This window comes from Musa acuminata, chromosome BXJ1-6 (assembly GCF_036884655.1).
Source record: "Musa acuminata AAA Group cultivar baxijiao chromosome BXJ1-6, Cavendish_Baxijiao_AAA, whole genome shotgun sequence".
Lineage (NCBI taxonomy): Eukaryota > Viridiplantae > Streptophyta > Magnoliopsida > Zingiberales > Musaceae > Musa > Musa acuminata.
Window position 1 is genome coordinate 52,501 of NC_088332.1, and position 19,872 is coordinate 72,372.

The window sequence follows — 19,872 nt, forward strand, 5'->3', positions numbered from 1 at the left end:
TGACAAGCACAAGGTTTAACTACAGTTTTACGACCATAATCTAGACCTAGCACACAATAAATCTTTAACATAAATAATAACTAGAGATCAAATGTATCGGATACCCTTCCTGATTTGGACACCATGTAACACTGAAGGCTCAAGTTAAGTTGAACATCGATATGCTTGTAACAATGTTCTCAGATTACCCCTTAGCTATCTGCAAGTTCTGTCCTATTAATCTAATTGTACATTCTAAATATAAACTTAGATACATAACCTTAACATTGCTCTTAAATCTTCATGTTGTACTCCATTACAAGAATAATAAGAGGCTTAATGAAGAAATTTTTAGGAGAAACTAAAAAGTTTACATTATAATGGCACATATCATTATTATCCATCACAATTTATATATGAGAAGCTAAATGATTCGACTGCACATCATACTTGATGCAAATATTTGCTCTGGAAAAGTATGATAATTACAGTTTAAAATCATGATCCAATTCATATCCTCTTAAAGACAAAAATATGATCAATCATAAGATACGATCAAAACCAGAAATTTTCATGTGTTTCCTACCTCAACTTGTTATATCCCTAAGGAATTAGTCAAAATAATTCGCAACTCCTACTTACCAGTGGCTCCACTAGAATGAGACAAGTCGTAAAGAGCGCCCATGCTGGAAAGCTTTGTTGATGCCTGATATAGCATTTAGAAGCTAATAAGAACCCAAACTTATATAGAGAACAATCAAATAACTTACATCTCAAACATTGAAAGGCAACTTGCCTGTTCCTTTGACTCTGCAATATTGGATCGCACGTCAATATCACCAATTTGCACACATTCTCCATCTCCATAGGTCTTTAAAAGGATTGATTGTTCAACCTGAAATGGTTGTTGAACTGCATTTATTTCAGAGTGAGTAGCCCCTGTTTGGTTGCATCCAGAGCAGAGGGATGAGGCACAGAATGATTCCTCGACTCCAAGTTCTTTGTCATCATGTTGTGAATTAGCTTTTGGCCTAAAGCTATCAACAGGTCCTAATGACATGAAAATTTACACTTAAAGAGCAGGGTGTCAAAATAAATTAATCTTAATATTTAAAAGTTAATCCAAGTTATAACATAATCAGGATTACCAGTCGTCTTCAAGCGACCATTAGGAAAATCCAAGCTAAAGCACATATCTGCATCCTGTAGCAATAAGGTTTTACTAATAGCATTTATCCACCATGCAAGTGACAACTTAACAAAAGGTTCACCTTTACCTGATCTATGTTTCCTTGATTTTGCTGGAAATTCTCCACATATTTACCTTCAGATTCTACGGGTTCTGCAAGTGTGGACTTCAGTTGCCAAACAGATTCTTGCACGGAATGGTGGTCACAAGCCACACTATAGGAATTGGAAACACAAGGTTGGAGATAGGGGCGCTCCATCTCAAGGTTTGAATCAGCATCCGGAGCCACAGGCTCGAGAGGAGGAGCATACAGGGTAGCATAAGAAGTTTTGGGCGCTGCGGAGGTAACCTTAACAGGTTTTGCACGAGCTTTAGGTAGGAATTTGCCCAATTTTCGGTCTGCGAGGATCCACAGTAGCACTTCAGCATTGAAAATAACAAGAAAATTTTGAGCACATAAAAAAGTTTGGACATAGCAATAACCTGGGGAAGAAGCTGGGTGATGAAAAATGTCATCGGAAGGATCTAATTCATCAAACATAGCTTCTGCATGAAGGTAGTCCCAAATCATACCATAAGGAATTCTTATAATATCATAAACTCTTGAACTGATTGGGATAAAATTTATATTCCACACAACAAATTATCAATCATAAAGCCACAACCAAATGTAAGATGAGTATATGCCAAGCCCTAACCCATTAAACAAAGATTGAGAAACCAAGAATATTGCTGTACTCATACAAAAATAAATGAATACTTTTTCTTTCGCGGGTGTAGGGGGTGAATAAATAGAAAGAAGAACGAAAAAAGAGACAAATAAAGAAACCTAAATTGGAGGTAAAACAGGACCATTGATTATATCTGGAAATAGATAAATAAGTTTATGTTATTGCCAATCAGCTCATGAGTAGTATATATTATATGTATACTTCCATATTCCCTTATAGTATGCCTCTCTAATTCATTTATATTAATAAATGTTTCAAATACCGGTAGTATCAACTGTCAACACATAGCAGCCAATATTTTACTAGTTCGATCAAGCATCTTGTGAGACCTGATACCAGTCAGAATTTTTAATATTTTTGTGATACCGCCAATACATGTTGATTGATATATATTCAGTATACTAAAATCACATCATTCCAGCAAAATCCGAAGCTGGTAGTGAGTTGAGATTTTAAACTTTGATATCAACATCTTCCAATCTTAATTGTGCATAAATCATAAGAGATACATGTGCCTTGGTAAGTTCAGGGAATGACATAGGTTAAAGAGAAACGGATTATGCTCAAGGCTTCTCCTATTGACTCCCACTATAAGATTGTAAAGTTAATTAAAAAACAATGCAACACAAGAATTGGAAATTTGAATTCAGAGAATTGTCTAAGTTCATTATGTATAATTAAAACCTTCCTCTCCACATACGAATCTGGATAACTGTCATTAGAGAAGGGAGGGGACGACAGAACAGGAGAGAGAGGAAGCGAGGAGATCACATGAGAGGGAGGAGAGGAGAGGAGAGGATAGGAGAAGAGAAGGGAAGAGAGGATAAAACAGGAGAGGCGAAGAGAGAAGAGCACAGGAGTGGGGAGGAGAGGAGTGAACAGGAAGAGACGAAAGAGGGGAGGAGACGGTAGCAGAAGGAACGAAAGAGAGAAGAGAACAGTACCGGCGAGAGGAGGCGACTTAGCCTTCGAAAACAGCAACGGGAGGCCGCGACTTGCGACAGCGGCAGACAGGAGGTGATTCGGCCGGCGATGTTGGCAGCGACAGCATAAACAAAACCTAGGGCTCGCTCGTCGATCGTCCCTCGTCCCCCCGGTTACCTGTACACGCCGCAATCGCTTCCCTGGCTCCTATATATACATATATATATACACACATATAAATACATATATATATATATATATATGTATGTATATATATATGTATGCATATATTTATAATTATATATATATATATATATATATAATATAGAGAGAGAGAGAGAGAGAGAGACATCGAGTCGACTCTGTAAATTAGTGATAACATACAATCACCATCATCCCTGTGTTGTTGTTGCTTGCTCTCAACGAAGCAGGTCTACAATATCTTGTTCCTCTCCGGTATGGATGCCATGGATACGTGTTGTGGTTGGTTATTACCGATCGATATTCTCGCTGCCGATGATCCCTTTATCACCGGGTGATGCTCCTTCCCGTGTGCCTACACGCACAGTTACCCGAATCAAATCGAAAGATATCCGGACCGCAGAATCATGCGATCCAGACCAAGCGAGTTTACTCGATCTCGAAAACGTAAATCTAATGGACTCGGGTTGACTCGTGAGTCGACTCGGTACAATCGGTTGATCGTCCGAGTCGACCTCGAGTTTACTGAGTCGACTCGATGTCTCTCTCTCTCTCTCTCTCTCTCTATATTATATATATATATATATATATATATATATATATATATATATATATATATATATATATAGGAGCCAGGGAAGTGGTTGCGGCGTGTACGGGTAACCGGGGGGACGAGGGACGATCGACGAGCGAGCCCTAGGTTTTGTTTATGCTGCCGCTGCCAACATCGCCGGCCGAATCACCTCCTGTCTGCCGTTGCCGCAAGCCGCGGCCTCCCGCTGCTGTTTTCGAAGGCTAAGTCGCCTCCTCTCGCCGGTATTGTTCTCTTCTCTCTTTCGTCCCTTTTGCTACCATCTCCTCCCCTCTTTCGTCTCTTCCTGTTCACTCCTCTCCTTCCCACTCCTGTGCTCTTCTCTCTTCGCCTCTCCTGTTATATCCTCTCTTCCCTTCTCTTCTCCTCTCCTATCCTCCCTCTCATGTGATCTCCTCGCTTCCTCTCTCTCCTGTTCTGTCGTCCCCTCCCTTCTCTAATGAAATTATCCAGATTCGTATGCATTTATTAAGTTAGCCTATGTTCAGGTTGCATTTATGTTCCTCAGCATGAACTCCATTATGATATTTTTGGTGTGCTATCTCTACTATCTACACGTTGCTAATTTCCAAAATCCTTTTCATGTACTCTTTTCATTGACTACATTTTCAATGAACCAACAAGTAAACTAGATTCTAGTTTTCCAATTTTGAAGCTTAAAGGAGCCAGCATCATGTAACTATGTCTCCATATGTTGAATATTATATATGGAAGTCAACCTTCATTTTTAGGTTAGCTATTTCTGAATGTCGACAGGGTAGATGGAAAATAGTACAAGTAGAAGCCTGTTGGCAGCTATTTTGAATGAAAAAAGATCAGGTCCCATAAAAAAATCACAAGATTTGTCTCATCTCCTGGATCAAAATAATATCCCATTCAAGGAAAAAATAGTTCAATTCAAAAAGTTATACGATGAAATGTCACATATAAGTATATGATCTAGTACACAATGCTTCAACAAGTTTAGAAATCCAGAAAAAAGAAATCTCTGACTGATCTTTGTACAAAAGAAAAAAGAATCCATTAATGACAAAGACATATGCATGAGAAAGATGTCATGAAAAATAATTTTAGCAGCAAAAATTCACTTCATATCATTGACTTACCAGGATCAGACTCAATAGTACACCAAGACATCCTGAGAAATCTTTTATAACCTGCAAAGATTGCCACATTTAATTTTCAGTATAATCATGCAACCAGCACAAATTATACCCAAAAAGAAACACTCCAATATAACACACAGAAAGTTATTTAAATATAACAAGATAAGATTAAAACTTTCCAAGAAAACAAATTAAAAAAAAAATAAATTCCCAAATGATGACCAATCAGTGGTTGCTGGGTTAAAATGTAACTACCTTAGTATGATCTGAACATACCAAAATTGAGAAACTTTAGTAACATGTCCAAATGAGTTTAAACTAAATGTAACAATTCATAACAGCCACGCATATGTTCCCTAAAAAGGATCACTTAATAAGATCCATGCATCATAGTGCTTGCAATCTCTAAAAGAATATAAAGACAAGATAAAGTGGTGATAGAATACGATAGTACACTTTTCAGATGTGTAAATAATAACTTCAAGATGTACACTTTTCACAAGTTTAAACCAGTCAAATGGAAGATTCCCAATATGTCCATTGATTCTCAAAGGAGAACATAGCAGATCCAACTTATGCTAAATAAGCACAAAAAAGAAATGGGACATCAGAGCAAGACATGCCAAGGTTGGGTACAGACAAACAGTTCTCAATTCAATCATACTAGAAGAAAACACAGTAAAAATAAGTCCGAAAGAAGGCTCATATAGGTTGGTGGCACTCTGTTTTAGCATAAAAACATAATACACATCGATGGAGAACACATGTTCTGCTTCAACTTTACAGCAATGGATAACAAAAAAGAATGGTCCAATGCACAAGTTCTCGCCAATGGAAGTCTAGAGAGCGTCAATGAATGCACAAGCAAAGAGGTGGTTTCCATGACTCGTAGCAAACTAGCAACCTTACCATGACACCAATGGATGACAACTGATCAAAACTTGGGAAACATTAAAACATGGAAAAAGTAAAACATGTATCACAATAACTAATGTACAATTTAGAATATCAACATATCCTGATAAGCAAGATCCCAATGATATCTTTTCCCTATTTGGTGAGCAGAGAATGCATGTCACTTAGTACTGCAAAGACTCCATTTTCGGTTAGAATAGCAACAAGTATTGATATTCAACGATTTGATTTTCTCATTTAAGTATAAAATTTCCGGAAAGGAAAATTAAAACATTTTTAAAATAAAGAAAGGTAATCAAATACGAATAACCAGATGCAATTTCACATCCTCTGTGCAGATAGCTTTGCATGATGAAACTTCCAAGGAGATATGCCCTTTTTCTAATGAAAAGTTTCGACATTATAGATAATGGGGTACTTGCATAGGAGACTATATTTATTCTCGAAAGTATTTTTCTAGCGGACTGAGATGGACAATAAAGAAAAATCTCTCACAGCAACAATCCAGAGAGGGGGGAAAAACAAAAATGAATCTCCAAGTACATGACATGTATTATGCAAACAAGTACATTTTGATCGAGCTGCTTTTGTCACTGGTCCTATTTATGTTACAGCTGCCACATATACATTGTAAAGAAAATATTATTTTAGACTTAGGATACATAATGATTTAAGTCTTTAGTAAAGTAAAAATAACTTGAGAATCGTGAAAGAGAGAAGGCATGAATAATATATATTTATCATATCAGACAAAAAAGGTGATTCTACTTATTATGATATGACCAGTATATAGACCTTTCTTTATAATCTATTTTCGCATCAAGAAACTTCCTTAAATATCTTCAAGAAAGGAACAGAACACTTTTTACCTCCTTTTGGTCTAGGTTCCAAATCATAATTTACTTCCCTAATATAATAAATATTTAACTAAAATAAACTAAGATCAAAGTTGCACAGTAATGGAGGCACAAGTCGCTTTCATTCAACAAGACAGTGATTGTAAGAGACAATTACCTATTCATTCAGGGTTTGTATTTAAACATGTTCCAAACATACACTGTTATTGCTAAATTACCAAGTGAATAACAAAGGAGGCGGTAAGGAAGGGTGCCTGCTTAGCAAAGGTTATAACTAGACATATAAAGTAAAGCAAAATTGAAAATAATCTGCGAAAATGTAATATAACAAACCGATTAATCATCTCTCCCACGTAGCTTGTCCCATCTGGGATTAAAACAAAAACAATAGTTCAAAAAAAAATCAGAATACATTGCCATGGATACGTGTTGTGGTCGGTTATTACCGACCGATATTCTCGCTGCCGATGATCCCTTTATCACCGGGTGATGCTCCTTCCCGTGTGCCTACACGCACAGTTACCCGAATCAAATCGAAAGATATCCGGACCGCAGAATCATGCGATCCAGACCAAGCGAGTTGACTCGATCTCGAATAATATTTAGTACAGATCATAGATATGTACAACCATTCTGACTTGAAAATCCATGAGCAAGTCCAGGTTTTTTGAAGCCTAAAAATAGAGGATCCTAAAACCACAAAGAGAGATGCTCAAACAACCAAGGAGAAAAACCACAAAGTATGTATATATATATATGTATGTATGTATGTATATATATATATGTTTGTTTATATATATATATATATATATATATATATATGTATATATATATATATATATATATATGTATATATATATATATATGTATATACATATATATATATATATATATATGTATATATATATATATATATATATATGTATGTATATATATATATATATAATATAGAGAGAGAGATAGACATCGAGTAGATTCTGTAAATTCGAGGTCGACTCGGACGATCAACCGATTGTACCGAGTCGACTCACTAGTCAACCCGAGTCCATTAGATTTACGTTTTCGAGATCGAGTCAACTAGTTTGGTCTGGATCGCATGATTCTGCGGTCCGGATATCTTTCGATTTGATTCGGGTAACTGTGCGTGTAGGCACACGGGAAGGCGCATCACCCGGTGATAAAGGGATCATCGGCAGCGAGAATATCGGTCGGTAATAACCGACCACAACACGTATCCATGGCATCCATACCGGAGAGGAACAAGATATATTAGACCTGCTTCGTTGAGAGCAAGCAACAACAACACAGGGATGATGGTGATTGTATGTTATCACCGGGTGATGCTCCTTCCCGTGTGCCTACACGCACAGTTACCCGAATAAAATCGAAAGATATCCGGACCGCAGAATCATGCGAACCAGACCAAGCGAGTTGACTCGATCTCGAATAATATTTAGTACAGATCATAGATATGTACAACCATTCTGACTTGAAAATCCATGAGCAAGTCCAGGTTTTTTGAAGCCTAAAAATAGAGGATCCTAAAACCACAAAGAGAGATGCCCAAACAACCAAGGAGAAAAACCACAAAGGTATGTGCCATTCATGCACATGAATAAACAATCACAAAGACTAATATACCACAGTACTATTACAAGCTCCAATTAGAGCTCCAAGCATGCCCCACTGCATATCTTCAAACATAAATTCAAAGGTAAATCCAAGCAAGTTAATTTGTGGCACAATCTCAGGGAAGGCTCCTACTACAATGACATGCTAAAGGCCAAGTCAAAAGCACTTTTCTAAATGTTTCTCACTTCTACTTGCCACCACTCATTATTTTAAGGAGGCCCTTCATCCATCATTATCAAAGCCATTAGAGTCAATAACTAATTTACTTCGTCTTTCAAAGTATCTTCCTCTCACTATCATGTTTCTAGCGGCAATACTTCTATAAGTTTCTACCTGTCAAAGTATTTAGATTAAGAAAATATGATTTGGTGGATAAGAGAATTTTCAAAAGTTTTCTGTCTGTTTTTGAACCTTTATGTTGCAAACCTGATTATGACTGAAATGTATTGTCTGCATTTACATATTACTCAAGTCTAATTGATTACAGACCTCAAATATCAGACAACAATACGCTTATTCACTGTCCATTTTTGTAGTTGTCAAATTGATATATATCTTAGATTTCATTTATTCCATGACAATTAAACCGTCTATAATATAGCCAGAAAATGATTCACTCGCCAGGAAGGGTTTCAAAATACATAGTGCTACTGATTTAAAAGAGAATAAGAGAGTATGCTTATATCCTCTAGTCGTCCGAGATCTGCGGCACGAGATCCCAATATATAAATAATCTAAAAACCCACAAAGTGAAACATTCTATTTTGCAACCCTGTGAGATATTTTTCGTACCTCTGACCTGAGAATAATATACTCGTTGCCGCCGCTTCTTTACTCTGCAGAATAACATTCAAAATAACATCAACATACAACAATACCAATTATAAGTGATAACATTCAAGCAGCCAAAAAAGACATACTACTATACGCTCCTTAGCTTCTGCAAGCATTATTAGGTCTCTTATGCTAATCTGTCTCGGGTCAATCTCATCTTCAGGTGTTTGCAGTAAAACTTTGTTCACTAAACATTTCAAAGATAATGAATTATCGACTGAAGTTCATTCAGTTTCTTCCAACAGGTGCAGCATGAGTTTATGATAACATTACGTAAGACTGAGTTTCTTGCTCATGCTGCACCAGAGCAGAGGTAAATCGACTGAGTTTGTTGTGGGTTAGGGCTTGGCATATACTCATCTTACATTTGGTTGTGGCTTTATGATTGATAATTTGTTGTGTGGAATATAAGTTTTATCCCAATCAGTTCAAGAGTTTATGATATTATAAGAATTCCTTATGGTATGATTTGGGACTACCTTCATGCAGAAGCTATGATTGATGAATTAGATCCTTCCGATGAAATTTTTCATCACCCAGCTTCTTCCCCAGGTTATTGCTATGTCCAAATTTTTTTATTTGCTCAAAATTTTCTTGTTATTTTCAATGGTGAAGTGCTACTGTGGATCCTAGCAGACCGAAAATTGGGCAAATTCCTACCTAAAGCTCGTGCAAAACCTGTTAAGGTTACCTCCGCAGCCCCCAAAACTTCTGATGCTACCCTGTATGCTCCTCCTCTCGAGCCTGTGGCTCCGGATGCTGATTCAATCCTTGAGATGGAGCGCCCCTATCTCCAACCTTGTGTTTCCAATTCCTATAGTGTGGCCTGTGACCACCATTCCGTGCAAGAATCTGTTTGGCAACTGAAGTCCACACTTGCAGAACCCGTAGAATCTGAAGGTAAATATGTGGAGAATTTCCAGTAAAATCAAGGAAACATAGATCAGGTAAAGGTGAACCTTTTGTTAAGTTGTCACTTGCATGATGGATAAATGCTATTTGTAAAACCTTATTGCTACAGGATGCAGATATGTGCTTTAGCTTGGATTTTCCTAATGGTCGCTTGTAGACGACTGGTAATCCTGATTATGTTATAACTTGGATTAACTTTTAAATATTAAGATTAATTTATTTTGACACCCTGCTCTTTAAGTGTAAATTTTCATGTCATTAGGACCTATTGATAGCTTTAGGCCAAAAGCTAATTCACAACATGATGACAAAGAACTTGGAGTCGAGGAATCATTCTGTGCCTCTATCCCTCTGCTCTGGCTGCAACCAAACAGGGGCTACTCACTCTGAAATAAATGCAGTTCAACAACCATTTCAGGCTGAACAATCAATCCTTTTAAAGACCTATGGAGATGGAGAATGTGTGCAAATTGGTGATATTGACGTGCGATCCAATATTGCAAAGTCAAAGGAACAGGCAAGTTGCCTTTCAATGTCTGAGATGTAAGTTATTTGATTGTTCTCTAAATAAGTTTGGGTTCTTATTAGCTTCTAAATGCTATATCAGGCATCAAAAAAGCTTTCCAGCATGGACGCTCTTTAAGACTTGTCTCATTCTAGTGGAGCCACTGGTAAGTAAGAGTTGCGAATTATTTTGACTAATTCCTTAGGGATATAGCAAGTTGAGGTAGAAAACACATGAAAATTTCTGGTTTTGATCGTATCTTATGATTGATCATATTTTTGTCTTTAAGAGGATATGAATTGGATCATGATTTTAAACTGTAATTATCATACTTTTCCAGAGCAAATCTTTGCATCGAGTATGATGTGCAGTCGAATCATTTAGCTTCTCATATATAAATTGTGATGGATAATAATGATCCGTGCCATTTTAATGTAAACTTTTTTAGTTTCTCCTAAAAATTTCTTCATTAAGCCTCTTATTATTATTGTAATGGAGTACAACATGAAGATTTAAGAGCAATGTCAAGGTTATGTATCTAAGTTTACATTTAGCATGTACAATTAGATTAACAGGACAGAACTTGCAGATAGCTAAGGGGTAATCTGAGAACATTGTTACAAGCATACCGATGTCCAACTTAACTAGAGCCTTCAGTGTTACATGGTGTCCAAATCAGGAAGGGTATCCTATACATTTGATCTGCAAACTCTAGTTATTATTTATGTTAGAGATTTATTGTGTGCTAGGTCTAGATTATGGTCGTAAAACTGTAGTTAAACCTTGTGCTTGTCATTGGAGAATGGGCCTCATGCTACTTGCATGATTGTCATAGAAGAAGAAACAGGTCTTTCTGTTTCTGTTGAAATGGATTCCTCAACATCTAGGACCTATACATTAAAACATTGAGTTGTTCATGAATTGTCTGATCACTTGGGAGGTTCATGTCATGAAGAACAATTCTATAATACAGAAACGAGGTGGTTCTAATGTTCGATCAATAAAATACTTAACTAGGTATGTTTTCTGTTCTGTTGAAGTTGAGTTCCCATTATTAAGTTAGCCTATGTTCAGGTTGCATTTATGTTCCTCAGTATGAACTCCATTATGATATTTTTGGTTTGCTATCTCTACTATCTACACGTTGCTAATTTCCAAAATCCTTTTCACTGACTACATTTTCATTGAGTGGTGGCTGTAAACAGAAGGTTTTGACACAATGTGCCATAAACATGTCATGTTATTACCATATACTATTCTAGGTATGGAGGCAATTGTTGAGGACACAAACCTTGCAACTGCTTGCTCTGGATCAAATATTTTGTCATCCGAATTGAATGATACCCAACAACCTCTTCTTATAGCAAAAGATTTCGCAGCCTCAAAATCCACTGATGATGGACTTCAAGTCTCATTATAGGATGATGATTTGCAAGCTTTTCCAGATAATCGACAGGAAGTGGTATTGAACGATTATTTTCCTTCAGTGCAAATCATAGTTTCAAGTTTACATTGTAGTTTATCTTTTGTGTGACCGGATTCATTTTAGGAGATGGCAATGCTTTCTGGCCTTGAATCACTTGATGAATTTTCTTTTCAGCACAATAGCACCACTGGTAAGTAGAGATGCAACAGATAGTTTTTCAACATATTCAATGTTTTTGAGAATTAGATATAAATCCAACCCATGCATGTTGAATAATATCATATTTTTTCTTGAACATAGTCCTATTTTTCATACAATTGTAGGCTTTGTTTGGCAACATGTTCTATTCCTTTCTCTTTTGTCTTTTAACGAATGCTTTGAGATGATTTGTTATCAACTTATTTTTCTTTCTAGATGTCAGACAAGTAGGCAAGTTCCAACCTAGAAACAAGTCACAACCAATAAAGGGAACTGCTAAATCTGTTTCTTTTATTCTTCCTGATGCTTCCATTACTGGTCCTCCTCCCATGGGATCCTTTTCTGAGATAACGAACCCTTCTTCTGTACAAGCGAAGATCGATATACCTGTGGACAATCCTTTGCATTCATCAATCATAACCTCAGACTGCAATGAAGGTGTTCAAATAGATCACCGAGAGGTGGGAGAAGAGGTAAACTTTGTTTCTTGTCCGCTTGTCTTTTATCAGCAGAACTTGTTATATGGATATTATGTTTGCTATTATGATGCATTAGGGAATTCAGGCTGAAACTTTCAATACTAATTTTCTTCCAAGCCAGCCACAACTTTGTATGTAGCAATCCTCCTTGAAGTGGGATTATTGTTCAAATTTTGCTACTTTCTGGTCTGTATTGAATTTTCTCTTTTTTTCTTTACACTTTTGTGGAATCATAGAATTCAATCTGCTGGTTAATTTCATCTGATGCCCAGACTTGGATTAAGAGACATCACAAGCACTGGTTCTGCTGTTTGTAATAGTGTTATCGACACTGTCGCTTTTGATAAGGATCCTTCAACTGTAAAGACAGACTTCTTAGAGGATCATGCTTCTGTTAAATCAGACACTGACATTGACTCATTTGTTCCCTGATGACTTGGCCTTAGTGCAAACAGATTTTACTGAGACTTCTAACCTTAAGTTGTTGCCAATGACATTTAAACTTACTCTCAAGTAATTGGTAGTATCTCTTATCCTAGATTGATTATGTAAGGTAATTTTTATTTGATCACATCTTATGAGGTATGTCACCTTTATTCGCAGAATAGAGAAGAAATCAGACTTTCAAAGGGTTTGGAGGATATTCATGCCGAGTCCCAATCCCAAATTGTTCAAAAACTTAAGCAGTGGATATATGAAGGAAGGCCTACTTCAGAAAATGATGAAGATGATGATGCTCATAAACCATGTAGGAAACTGAGAAAGAGGATAGCCAAGTGCAGTACTGACCAAATTGAAGTTGGAAGCAATGATGAATGTGATATTGACAACTTTAATGTCTCTCAGATGGATAACAGCCAAAGTGATGATTGTCATAGGGATGAAGATATGCCTAGGCCAAAGAGGACCAAGAGAAAGTCAAAGAGGCAGACAAATGAAATCGAAAAACCCACTCGGAAGCGTAAGAAAGCCTTTGAAAAACCTGATTCTGTTGTAGAGAATTCACCTAAAAAGAAGTTTCCTCATGCCACAAGGCGAAGGAGAAGGCAAGGTAAATGAACTTGCAGTCTTACGTAATGTTATCATAAAATCATGCTGCACATGTTGGAAGAAACTGAATGAACTTTAGTCGATAATTCATTATCTTTGAAATGTTTAGTGAACAAAGTTTTACTGCAAACACCTGAAGATGAGATTGACCCGAGACAGATTAGCATAAGAGACCTAATAATGCTTGCAGAAGCTAAGGAGCGTATAGCAGTATGTCTTTTTTGGCTGCTTGAATGTTATCACTTATAATTGGTATTGTTGTATGTTGATGTTATTTTGAATGTTATTCTGCAGAGTAAAGAAGCGGCGGCAACGAGTAAATTATTCTCAGGTCAGAGGTACGAAAAATATCTCACAGGGTTGCAAAATAGAATGTTTCACTTTGTGGGTTTTTAGATTATTTATATATTGGGATCTCGTGCCGCAGATCTCGGACGTCTAGAGGAGATAAGCATACTCTCTTATTCTCTTTTAAATCAGTAGCACTATGTATTTTGAAACCCTTCCTGGCGAGTGAATCATTTTCTGGCTGTATTATAGACGGTTTAATTGTCATGGAATAAATTAAATCTAAGATATATATCAATTTGACAACTATAAAAATGGACAGTGAATAAGCGTATTGTTGTCTGATATATGAGGTCTGTAATCAATTAGGCTTGAGTAATATGTAAATGCAGACAATACATTTCAGTCATAATCAGGTTTGCAACATAAAGGTTCAAAAACAGACAGAAAACTTTTGAAAATTCTCTTATCCACCAAATCATATTTTCTTAATCTAAATACTTTCACAGGTAGAAACTTATAGAAGTATTGCCGCTAGAAACATGATATTGAGAGGAAGATAATTTGAAAGACGAAGTAAATTAGTTATTGACTCTAATGACTTTGATAATGATGGATGAAGGGCCTCCTTAAAATAATGAGTGGTGGCAAGTATAAGTGAGAAACATTTAGAAAAGTGCTTTTGACTTGGCCTTTAGCATGCCATTGTAGTAGGAGCCTTCCCTGAGATTGTGCCACAAATTAACTTGCTTGGATTTACCTTTGAATTTATGTTTGAAGATATGCAGTGGGGCATGCTTGGAGCTCTAATTGGAGCTTGTAATAGTACTGTAGTATATTAGTCTTTGTGATTGTTTATTCATGTGCATGAGTGGCACATACCTTTGTGGTTTTTCTCCTTGGTTGTTTGGGCATCTCTCTTTGTGGTTTTAGGATCTTCTATTTTTAGGCTTCAAAAAACCTGAATTGCTCATGGATTTTCAAGTCAGAATGGTTGTACATATCTATGATCTGTACTAAACGTATAAATTGTGTGTATTTTCTGATGAAAATTTGTATACTTAAAAAGGATATATATATTGGACTTATGCACCAGCTCAAAGTTTATGATAGTGACTATATGGAAAATTAAGTTAAGTTACACATGACAAACACTGTATTGAAGCTCATGTATAGTTGTGCACTATCTGACACCCATAGATTACCACAAGTGGCCTCTCACTATGCAACAAAAGAGCATGAGAACAAACCTACACGTGAGAGGATGAGATATGGATGAAGAGGGGAAAATAATAGGGGCATGTTGATGCAAGTGAAGAGAAAACAAAGGTGAGTGCAAAAGAGAAGGAAGAGAGGTAAAGGGACAGTTATATATTTTTCTGCTCAGTTGAGGATCCTATTTTGTTAAAGATAAGCATAGTATATTTTTTATTATTATAGTTTCAATTGCTTTAAACATCAAAAGGTAATGTTCATGTATATTTTCTTTTGACAAACAGATGTTTATCATAGGGGCTGGTATGTAGTATTAAAGGAAAACATTTGAATATTTTTATAGTAGTTATTGATGAGAAGGGCTGTGATACAAACACCATGAAAACACAAGATGGAAATGAAATTTTTATGGAAAAGGTTAGTAACATCTATAATGGCTGGGCATATCTTTTTAAACATATATAGGTTAATGTCCATCTCATTATCCATCATCTTGTAAGAAGTTCTTCGTAAATGCCATATCTAAGTTCCATGATTTGATCAAAAATTTTATATGACAGTACTAGTTCTTTGTCCAATAATGAGGACATTCTTTTTGGAGAGGATCAAGAACTGAATCGTTCAGGTGAAGAAGCAAATCAGAATGTGCAATCAACTCCCAAGAGATTGAATTACCATTCTTACATGAACCGATGGTCAAAAGCAGAAACAAAGTTGTTCTACGAGGTACTTTGATCTTGTCACACCATGTTTCTTTTTAGTTTATATGTAATATATGAAAAAAGGAATGCTGCAGCACATGTTTCTTTGAACTTGCTAGTGACAAACCAGCTCAAGATTTCACCCAGTTGGCTTGCATTTCTCTAACCCGTGGCCTTTGTTTTTCTGCTTTTCTTTTGTTCAACTCTTAGTTCTTGTGTACTACCGTAGATTCTCATTTCATTCATTATGCACCAAGCAATCTGTTCTGAATATAGCATTCTGCCATCCAAATGGAGGGTTTAATTCCCCATTAAACCCTTTCTATTGCTGAAGTACATGACTGCATGCTTCTTTATGCCTTAGTGGCTCTGTCACAGTTAGCTCCTCTTTTGAAATTTGGAGGATGCTGGATACTGTTGTAGTGCAGTAAGTGAAACTTCATTTCATTTATCTTTTTCTTGGGTTTTGTATTTGTTTCTCCTTTCATCACACTGGCATGCATACTGTGTTGGCATGGCATAAGACCTCCATGCTAATGGCATGTACTGCAGCACGTAAAAGACAAATATGGCAACTGCTTCAATTACTACAGTTATTATATAGTGTAAAGCTTAAAGAATGCAATTTGTATTTTGCTTTTTCCAAAAATAAAGATATCAAAATATAAAATATAAGAAAAAGTAGGCAAAATGAAAATTTTGTGACCTTGATATATCTATGAAGTTCATAAGTAGAAAGAACATAGTTAAGGAACTAATTTCATGACTCTGTATGAGCTAATTTGTAATAAGCTCTAACATATGTTCTCTTTAACGCATAGCTTCATATCCTCTATTTAAGTTCAACATGCAAGATTGTAGCTTTTGGTGACCCCATTGACTAGTTTTTCCTCTTCCCTCTCTGCTTTCTTCCTCCCCTCTGTCTCTATTTCTATCTTCTTTTCTTTTTTTTCCTTTCTCCTTTTTTTTGTTATTATTCTTTTGTTCCTCTTATCTGCCAGTCAAATTGGTCAATCATCCTCCATATCAAGGTTAGGCTTATGTCTAATGGATTCATAGGCTGATCATTCTTTGTTCCTCTCATCTGCCGGTCAGACCTTGTGTTCAATGGATCCATAAGCTGATCCGAATTAGGCGATTTATGTTCATATGTGTTTCTATATTATTTATGGAGTAGTTTGAAGTATATTATTTTTATGTTTTTTTCAAGAATTACATTAGAAGTACAATTTGAGTTAGAAAATGTATTACTTGAGAACAAATTAGCCTAGAGATTGAAAAAGGTGATTCTTTATCTACTTCAGTTAGGGTAGGACTTTCTTTAAAGGAACTACGAATTGCAAGTCTTAATAAATGAGGGGGTGAATGGGCTAAAAGGGGCATCATTAGTAAAGTCCCCACAAGTGCCCACATGGCATTGCTATGGAATAAGATAGCGAACCAGCCTTAGACACTTCCCTAAAGGCCCATCTAGTTATGTGCCACCCGAGTAGCTCTTGGGTGCCGTGTTGGCTAACACTCCACACCACTCTGTGGAGCAAGAAATCTCCAAAATGGTTGCTTAATGGCTTGTTTCTAAGTAGTTTTGCCTTTGCGTGTCGACTGCACACAATCCGCACTTACAAGCCTAAAACAATCACAAAAGCCAACCAAAATAAGCCTACCAAGCCTATTGCAAGCCCCTGTGCAAAGCATAAACAAAATCAAAAGACATGGGTATACACAAGTATTTCATCAAACACCCTATTCACATATTTGTTCGTGACATTCTTTTCCACTTATTCTTTTAACATCCTCGTCGAAGCCTTTGCGGATGTTGCATCTCCTTACCTTTGCTGAATCTTCAATCTTCTACTCCAGTTGCAATGCATCTCTTGACTCCTAATTGCTCTCTGCTGTTGTTATTGAGTAGACGAACTTTAATCGACCACGTTGTTTCAACTTGCCAATGACTCTAACTTGGTGTGGGGTCGATCAAGTTGTGTAGATCTTTGGTGGTTCGTGTAGATCCTATAGATGAAGGAAAAGGCATTCCTTGTTATGCGATAATATTATAAACGTCTCGCGCTACTTGAACTAGGTAGATGTTTGTTGGAACTTTAAAGTGTATCGCCTCGCAGACTTTGAAGCTTTTGAGGTCTTTTGCCCATTTGATTTCTCTTCTATTTAGTTGTTGTCTCCAAATAGGTTCGCATCACTTTTGCTTTCAATTGATATTTTGTTGGTAAATGAAGCGGATAGTCTACTCTCGGTAGAATCGATCACTATTGGTGAGGATTTGACAATTGTTGTCTTTTATTAAGTTTCTTTGAAGGGTCTTTGAACATGTGTATAGCTCCTCTGTTGGATAAATAAGGGAACTGAGGTATTCGGTTTTGCTCATTCTTTTAAGAGTTGAGAAGACAAAGGTTACTCGACTTTAGTTGTCTCCTCGAGGGTTGTATTCCATGTATCGAGCTGGTTACTTGCCTTATTCTTTGCTCACACTTTTGAAGCATTCGAAATGTTTTCATTCCTTGCATTGAGTTGGCTACTATGATTCACCTTCTCATTGAATAGTTTGAGGAATGCGACACACACAAGAGAAGTTCCGCGAAGGACTTTATCATTCAAAAATATGATTGGGAGCTACTGGGAGCCCCACATTGGTGAACAACACGATGACAAGAAGAGCTATGGATTCAAGGAGTGAATGCCATGGTACCACAGAGGTGGGTCTTCCGTGCGTGCATCGAATTTTACATCAAATGAAAACTTTGATCATCACTATATGGGGGTTGTGTTCCATCGAGGGGGAATTATGAGTGCAAGTACTAGTGAGTCCCATCGGGGGACTTGATCACATAGAGGTATGATCGAAGGGGCTAGAGGGTTGGATTGCTTCAGAGCTCATATTCGCTTAAGTGAGTTTGGTAAGTCAGGGGACAAGGTTGAGTAAGCGAACATTGCTATCAAGGATGCAATGGAGAACACAATCAACACGAGCTCTGCAACATGATGGTGGGGCTTCCGCGGAGTCATTGATCCTTTACTCTTATGGAGGGAGAGCACATGATCGTGGGAAGGGGCCGAGGAGGTGGAGACTATAAATGCAAACTCCAAATACCGAGACAAGGTTGAAGGACAGAGTCCAAGGAACTTCGTAAGACCGCTGGGCTTCTCATCAAAATAGTTGAAAGTGGGGGACTTCGGGTCGATGCAGGAGTGCTCGACCAAGAAACGAGGAAGTTTGATAGGTTGTATCGTAGATAGTCGGTAGAATAATCATTACACAAACACATGTTATTTTCTAATTATTATATTAAGGAATTTAACCTTGAGGATGTTCGTGATATTTTAAAAACATTTGAGGGGAATTAAACATATATTTAACCATCTGACAAGGGTATGTCAGAATATTTTTCCAAAATAAAAAATATAAAAAATTCAAAAAATAAAGATATGAATTATCGGAACTCAGAAGTCATTTTTGACTTGCTGTTTCCTCTGTACGAGTACTGAATAGCCGGTCCTAATTACTTGATCTAAGGGACCAGTGAATTCAGTGCCCACAGTGAGGGTAATTTGGTCTATGTAAAGTTTGCTTGATGTTCCTCAATATTGATCTTTTGTGCAAGAATGACAGGAAAATCGATTGGGTAGTTCTTTAATTTTTTGCTGAACTATTGGTGGTATGCTTTAATTCTATTAGGTGTTTCTGATCGAATATTCTGTGTGCTGATTGAATGTGTAGGCTATTCACCAATTTGGAACAGATTTTGCAATGATACAGCAGCTGTTCCCTAATCGCACACGCCATCAAGTGAAACTAAAATTCAAAATTGAAGATCGCAAACATCCTTCGCAAGTCCATGATGCTTTACTTCGTCCTTCCAAAGGTAAGAAATTGATTTTTTGCTGTTCCCAAAATTTTAAATTCTCTTAGTATGTGACTGACTTTTTGCTACTCACTCAAATTCTCTTAGCTTGATCCATCACCTGATGTTTAATTTAAGTTCTGGTTTTGCTACGAAGACAGATTTCTTCAATACTATAAAATGTTAGATTGATTGAAGCAATCTATTGTACTTATCTGAATGAGTATAAATTCTATTTGATAAATAAGATCAGCAATTTGACATCAGAAAGCAGAAATCAG

The 19,872-nt window shown here is 36.7% G+C and overlaps 2 protein-coding genes across 7 annotated transcripts; one reads left to right on the forward strand and one right to left on the reverse strand.

Annotated features, from left to right (window-relative positions):
- Positions 1–431: 431 nt before the first annotated feature.
- LOC135675467 (uncharacterized) lies at positions 432–6,896 on the reverse strand. 2 transcript variants are annotated; one of them, XM_065185619.1, is made up of 7 exons: positions 6,828–6,863; positions 4,723–4,773; positions 1,652–1,714; positions 1,257–1,567; positions 1,128–1,182; positions 776–1,029; positions 433–685 (listed from the first exon to the last, which is right to left on the reverse strand). In XM_065185619.1, exons 2-7 carry the CDS (start codon positions 4,751–4,753, stop codon positions 614–616), a joined length of 786 nt encoding a protein of 261 aa, XP_065041691.1. In that variant the 5' UTR covers positions 4,754–4,773; positions 6,828–6,863; the 3' UTR covers positions 433–613. The 2 variants fall into 2 exon arrangements, with proteins under 2 accessions (XP_065041692.1, XP_065041691.1); XM_065185620.1 differs by lacking the exon at positions 4,723–4,773 and having other exon boundaries at positions 432–685; positions 6,828–6,896.
- A 4,737-nt stretch (positions 6,897–11,633) lies between these two features.
- Positions 11,634–19,674, forward strand: LOC135675468 (transcription factor TFIIIB component B''-like). 5 transcript variants are annotated; one of them, XM_065185625.1, is made up of 7 exons: positions 11,634–11,839; positions 11,927–11,993; positions 12,218–12,474; positions 13,084–13,531; positions 13,640–13,740; positions 13,825–13,868; positions 19,468–19,625. In XM_065185625.1, exons 2-7 carry the CDS (start codon positions 11,930–11,932, stop codon positions 19,499–19,501), a joined length of 948 nt encoding a protein of 315 aa, XP_065041697.1. In that variant the 5' UTR covers positions 11,634–11,839; positions 11,927–11,929; the 3' UTR covers positions 19,502–19,625. The 5 variants fall into 5 exon arrangements, with proteins under 5 accessions (XP_065041697.1, XP_065041700.1, XP_065041698.1 ...); XM_065185628.1 differs by lacking the exon at positions 19,468–19,625 and adding an exon at positions 15,659–15,711 and having other exon boundaries at positions 11,772–11,839; XM_065185626.1 differs by lacking the exon at positions 19,468–19,625 and adding an exon at positions 15,318–15,406 and having other exon boundaries at positions 11,772–11,839.
- The last annotated feature ends 198 nt before the right edge of the window (positions 19,675–19,872 follow it).

Bases quoted from the DNA above. Each gene is read 5' to 3' on its own strand.
- LOC135675467 (XM_065185619.1), bottom strand. From the start codon at position 4,753: ATGTCTTGGTGTACTATTGAGTCTGATCCTG. The intron at 1,183-1,256 runs GTAAAGGTGAAC...TTATTGCTACAG, and splicing joins ATCAAGGAAACATAGATCAG to GATGCAGATATGTGCTTTAG. The intron at 1,030-1,127 runs GTAATCCTGATT...TCATGTCATTAG, and splicing joins TGGTCGCTTGAAGACGACTG to GACCTGTTGATAGCTTTAGG.
- LOC135675468 (XM_065185624.1), top strand. From the start codon at position 12,331: ATGGGATCCTTTTCTGAGATAACGAACCCTTCTTCTGTACAAGCGAAG. The intron at 12,475-13,083 runs GTAAACTTTGTT...CTTTATTCGCAG, and splicing joins ACCGAGAGGTGGGAGAAGAG to AATAGAGAAGAAATCAGACT. The intron at 13,741-13,824 runs GTATGTCTTTTT...GTTATTCTGCAG, and splicing joins AAGCTAAGGAGCGTATAGCA to AGTAAAGAAGCGGCGGCAAC.